The 5,386-nt window shown below is 41.6% G+C and overlaps 1 protein-coding gene across 1 annotated transcript in view; it reads right to left on the bottom strand.

The window, feature by feature from the left end:
• Window positions 1–305: 305 nt before the first annotated feature.
• Window positions 306–5,386, bottom strand: part of T265_04673 (hypothetical protein) — a gene marked incomplete at both ends in the record, with an annotated part of 16,024 nt that continues 10,943 nt past the window's right edge. Inside the window, 2 exons of the mRNA XM_009169464.1 lie at window positions 306–491; window positions 2,463–2,583. Of these exons, the coding sequence (XP_009167728.1) occupies window positions 306–491; window positions 2,463–2,583 (307 nt within the window). The remainder of the gene's footprint in view (window positions 492–2,462; window positions 2,584–5,386) is intronic.

Raw genomic sequence — 5,386 nt, 5'->3', positions numbered from 1 at the left:
CTACTGATGATTCCCAGTAGTGACTAAATACATGTACAATGCTTCTAGGCTTTCCAGCCTAGAATGGTCCCAGCAACAGGATAAAATTTCAACTGAGAATAGCTGTTTTTTGAATGCAAACACCACAAAACCTCAAATTATCTCCTAACAGACCATTAGTTCGCCATATCCTGTAGACGATAACCGAAGATAGTGACTAAAAAATGAAGCAAAAAGCAAACAATCCCATTACCTCCATTGACCGAAAAATAATGCTTGTAAAGAGTGGATAGACAAAATAGGTAGGTCTTTGCTGGTTTGTACGATCATCGGAAGCCGTCCGGCTTGGTTGCCAGATCGGGTATGAGACTCTGAATCCAAGTGATGTAGCCGGACACATCTGTGTACACTCCGGGAGTGGATGGATTCCCACATTCCCAGCCAAATGAGGTCAGTGCATTCGCATACCACTGACCGTCAACCTGATAGACCAGCGGACCGCCGGAATCAAACTGCAGGGAAAAACCGAATATGAATTAGCGGTGGGTGATTGACTGTGCGTGAATTTTAACCTAGTCTCAACACAAGACTAAGCATGACCCCTATGAGGAAAATAAGAATGTCCACTGGCTTCGAAAAGATCAGGAAAAATCTTTTAAAATTCGTTAGGATACGACTGTGCGCGCTCCAGGGACCTAGAGAACAGCTGGCTTATAGTTGTTCATTGTAAGGTGTAAATTTTTCTGAACAAAATAATTCCCCGAATATGTCTTTTAGAGAGAGGAAAGTTAACTGCACTGGTTTTCAACCAACACAGATTAGAACATTTTTCTGCTGTCCTTTATTACTAGTCGTTTCTCAAAGCTGAAAACCCCCACCATTTTGAGGCTAGTGTGCTTAGCAAGCTTTGGAATGGTGAAGGTGTTGCACAAGGGTGAAAGTCTTAAACATATCCTGAGAAAAATGGCTTTTTTAGACACTATCCTGTTGTCCGTAGATTTTTTGGACGATAATATTAAAAATTCAGTAAAGAAATTCTGTCTGCAACAAGTCGTTTCTCAAATCGAAAAATTCCTGAATAGTTTAGAAGAACATCACGAACGAGAAGTATGGCTTTCTTTGAGTAATGAAAAAACCTTCTAATGTGTTATGTTTGGGCAATGATTTTAAACAACGTGGGTTGATATTTGAAAAGTCGACCGTTTTTACAGTCTACCAAAACCACGCATCCAGTTGCCTGCGGACGTCGTACAGTTTGGGGTAGTTGCTCGCGCCTTTCGATTATCTGTTGCGCCAAATATCCTGCCTAGTCGTTTGGATGCATTATTACCGACTGTAGCTACGATGAGCACGAGGAAACTTTTTTCCGTGCCTGTGTCCAACGCGTATCCTAGCCAGTAAACGAATGAAATAGGGAGCCGGATTCAGTTTCCTAAACCATTCAGCCATCTTAACAGGAAAGCCCTCTTCTTAAATAAATGGTAGATTTCTAGAGGGGCTGGAAGAGCTTCTTGCAATTAGGTTGGAAGTTTTGGGGTTGGTCTTTTATGACGCCCACGCAGTCCCGAGATATAATATTTTTAGTTCTAGTTTGCCTACTATTCGATCACCAAGTAGCTTGATTAAATTAGATGCGACCAACCGAACTGATTTGGGCTTGTGAGGGAGGAAATTAGATATTGCTCCCGATCTGACATTCTTATGATGTTCTGAACACATTAAAACGGTCAGAAGGTGATTAAAGTGAATTGATGCACCATCATATCATCCAAGTCTACCTAGTCCTGTGTCGCAACTTGGTAGAAGTACAAATATTCTAGTGAATGCGCTGAGAATCCGCGCTGGAGTGAAAATCCGGCAAAATCCGGAAACAAATTCAATTTAGTTTATTGATGTCATTGTAATAGAATCATCCATCTAATTTCCCATGGACATCCTAAGAGTCTTTATTATGGCCGGTCGGATTTTGAACGTAGCGATCTCGTGAAGCTTCCAAGTCTGCACCTGTGTGTTAAAAATGTACGCAATTCTCTGAGCTTAATTCGCAGTAATAACTACCAATTTGGAAAAGATCAGTAACAATGGGTCAACCTTTAAGTAAAAGTTCGGCTATCAGTTTATCACTTTTGGCTCTTTGCATTGTTAGACTTTCTGACGCATAAGAGTATACGGAGAACCCTCCAAACGCTTCCGTACACAAAGCGGTGTCCTTCAGCTGTGCCCACCTTCTCCATTCCCATTTAACTTCGTGATCGAAGAGATAATGAGACGAAATCTGGAAGTTCTTAAAAAACCCTGGTGTTTAAATAGCCCCTGATGATGACCTTGTCGACCTGGAATATGTAGGCGATATCGTTCTCATCTTCAAAAGAGGAGAAGACGCAGGTGCTTTTGGCTGAACTGATCAAAGTCATCCCGTTCTTTGATATGCACTTTGCACCCACTATGTGTAAGGTCATGCTTGTGGACATGCAGTTACTTACAATCCAGGGAGAGGAACTCGAAGTTCTGAAGCGTTTCAAGTATCTTGGAAGTTGTACTGGTGCAATTGCAGTGTGATAGATGAAGTCAATGCACGAATCTGCAAGGCTCGGGTTGCGTTTGCTAAAGCTAGCACTAAGTTCCTTCCCCGTCCACCTCACAATAATGCATTCAAATGAATCGTGGTTGAATGGCAGCGAGTCCTCAGCGTTGAACACCGATGTCATGGTACTGATGATGGTGATAACTAAAAATATTCTGCTCGTGCTTAGAAATTACCCTGTCGCGAAAAAGGTAAGCTCTTTGGTACTCACTTCGTTAAGAAAGTCCGCAAAAGTACAATCATTGGCCAAACGTTGACTAAAACCTTTTTTCTACAACACCAAAACCAATATAAAGCCTCTTTTACGCACCGTACTCATTTTCATGATAGCAACAAAAAACACTGAATTTCTATTCCGCTCTGTAGATCATGGCGCGGACCTAAGATATGATGCGACAAATTTGAAAGCAGTTCCCATCGGATCTATTAAAACCAATTGATTTTGTGAATTGCTTTTGGAGGTTATAATCCACGTTCCATCCCAAATGACGACCAAACGACCATGATGTCCTTGAAGTTCTGTCCTTGAGTTTGGATGGAGGTGTAAGAATTTATGACGAAAAATAAATTTGCGAGAGATCTAAAAAAATTAAGATACCAAAGCAGATATTTTTCTGTGATTATTAATCAAAATTTCACTCAAAAGGAAGCCCACAAAACCGCCAGATTTGTATTGCCTCAAATACATCTCAACTTTAAGTGTAACTGTCTTTTTTCGTAGAAGATTTATCTCAGAGTGTTCCGAGAAACCCATCGAGGATGTATTATAAAAGATGTCGCAGAGTTGTTACAATAAAAATGTTTGCGTACTTTGGGTTACTGTGTACGAAGATTAATAGTAGGTATTGCAAGGTGTAATCAACAAGAAGTGCTACTCTGAAATTTGGTCATTATCCATCCCAAATAATAGTAAACCAACATAAACTCAAGTGCTTTCATAGTCCCTAGTTGCTAATGTGTCAAAATATTGGTAGCCCGGGTGAGTTCATTGGGTTTGTTGATCAGGTGGCTGTTGATCTGTCCGCCGAGCTTGGCAGCTGACTTGCAGACGTGCCGTACGAGGTGACATCATTAGCTCACAGTTGGGTAATGCGCACTGATGGAGTCCATGGTCCACAAATGAGCGATTAGGTGAGCAACTGAACAACTGTACTGAAGCGCCAAAGGATTTAACTGATAGTGAACCACCAGTTCAGTCCAATTCAATTTATCAACTATAAACCGTGTACCATAGACCCATGGGTTCCAGCTGCTACAAGTTCATTCACCGGAAAGCGGTGACTTGGAGGCGAGGGCAAATCTGGTTAGTACGGGAACTGAGTAGCTACAAGTTGAACGCAATAGCTTTGATGCATGAGCGCTATTGACTAAGCGATTAGACCATTTCCGCCAGTGTCACTAACCATTGGTGAGCTGAATCCCAGGGTCCCCATCCAGAGAGGTGGCAGTTGCCGACCTGACCGAGTTTACTGGTTAGTGTTTTCGTACTTCGTTGCCAGGTGAACCACCGCTCACTGAATAGACTAGCATACAACAGCCATTTTTCAACAGGCAGACTACAGAAGCAGTTAGGCCCCTTCGTTCACTTCCTGAGTTTTGTTCAGTCTGCCCGCATTTATCGATCAGTTGTGACTTTTTAACATGCTAATCACTACGTTCTAAATGGTTCATATGTTCGGGCGATAATTTTTCAGTCCTGTTTTTTAACTGACATCTGAGAGGTTAAAAAATTTCATTACCGGATATAAAGCAGTTTGTCTGTTTGGGATGTGATTCTTCTTCAGGAGGTTCGGACAAAATCGTGGCTGACGAGGAAGGCAGCCTGAAACATTCCCAAGTGAGACATCCCATGAAGAAAGACCGCCATTTAAAGATTCTCGTGGACAAATTCTAGTAACTTTTACCGAGGAAGACTTGGTGCCCGAAATAACAGATGTCTGTGAAATTTTTCACAGCTAATCAATCCTCAAGAACACAACGTACATTACATGTATCCTTGCCTCCATCTGAATCTCCGGCACAAATCATTGTTTCTTGGATGGTTGGGATGTCGGGGCCGTACAATTCGTAAAGTTTGGTATAGGTTTCCAGACAATGCTTTCTTGGAAAAATCGAGAGTGCAACATGACGAAGAACGTTGGAAATCGTCGCGGAACCTGAATGCAGGTGGACGAGGGAGGGAAACAAGACAGACAAATGAACAAACAGAGGAAAATGAATCACTTTATGAAACTGAATAATAATAGGTCTGATATGTTTTTGTGATGAACATGAATGATGCTCTATTCGTTGCTCCATTCATTATTCTCTTGTTTTAATATTCCATATGCTGTACATATTCGCCAATTCGAATACATACGTGCTGGTTGTTACGCTTCGCTGAATTCTGGATTTCTAGTTCGTCTGGTTATACCGATATACGTACGAAACTTAATTCTCACATTTTGGCGTCGCGATTGGAACGATTCATCATGCCTGCCGAAATGGAACCATTAGATGTTAATTCAACTGCGCGTGACGTAGAGGATTATTTGAAACGGTTCGACATATGGTGCCTCACAAAATCCGATATGGATGATAAGAAACTCACGGCATATTTCCTACATTTCGTTGACAAGGAGGCGTATACGTTGACCAAAAATTTATTATATCCTGAATCTCCAATCAATATTTCCGACACTGCACTGAAGAAGAAAGTTCTTCAACACGTCAAGCCGATTAACTTCGTAGCAGCCGAAAGAGCTAGGTTCAATATGTTGATCCGCTCTCATTCTCAGTCGGTTCGTGATTTCGTATTGCAGCTGCAGACACAGGCAGCCAAAT

The sequence above is a fragment of the Opisthorchis viverrini genome (genome assembly GCF_000715545.1).
Source record: "Opisthorchis viverrini unplaced genomic scaffold opera_v5_80, whole genome shotgun sequence".
NCBI lineage: Eukaryota > Metazoa > Platyhelminthes > Trematoda > Opisthorchiida > Opisthorchiidae > Opisthorchis > Opisthorchis viverrini.
This window is presented reverse-complemented; position numbering and strand designations above follow the sequence as displayed.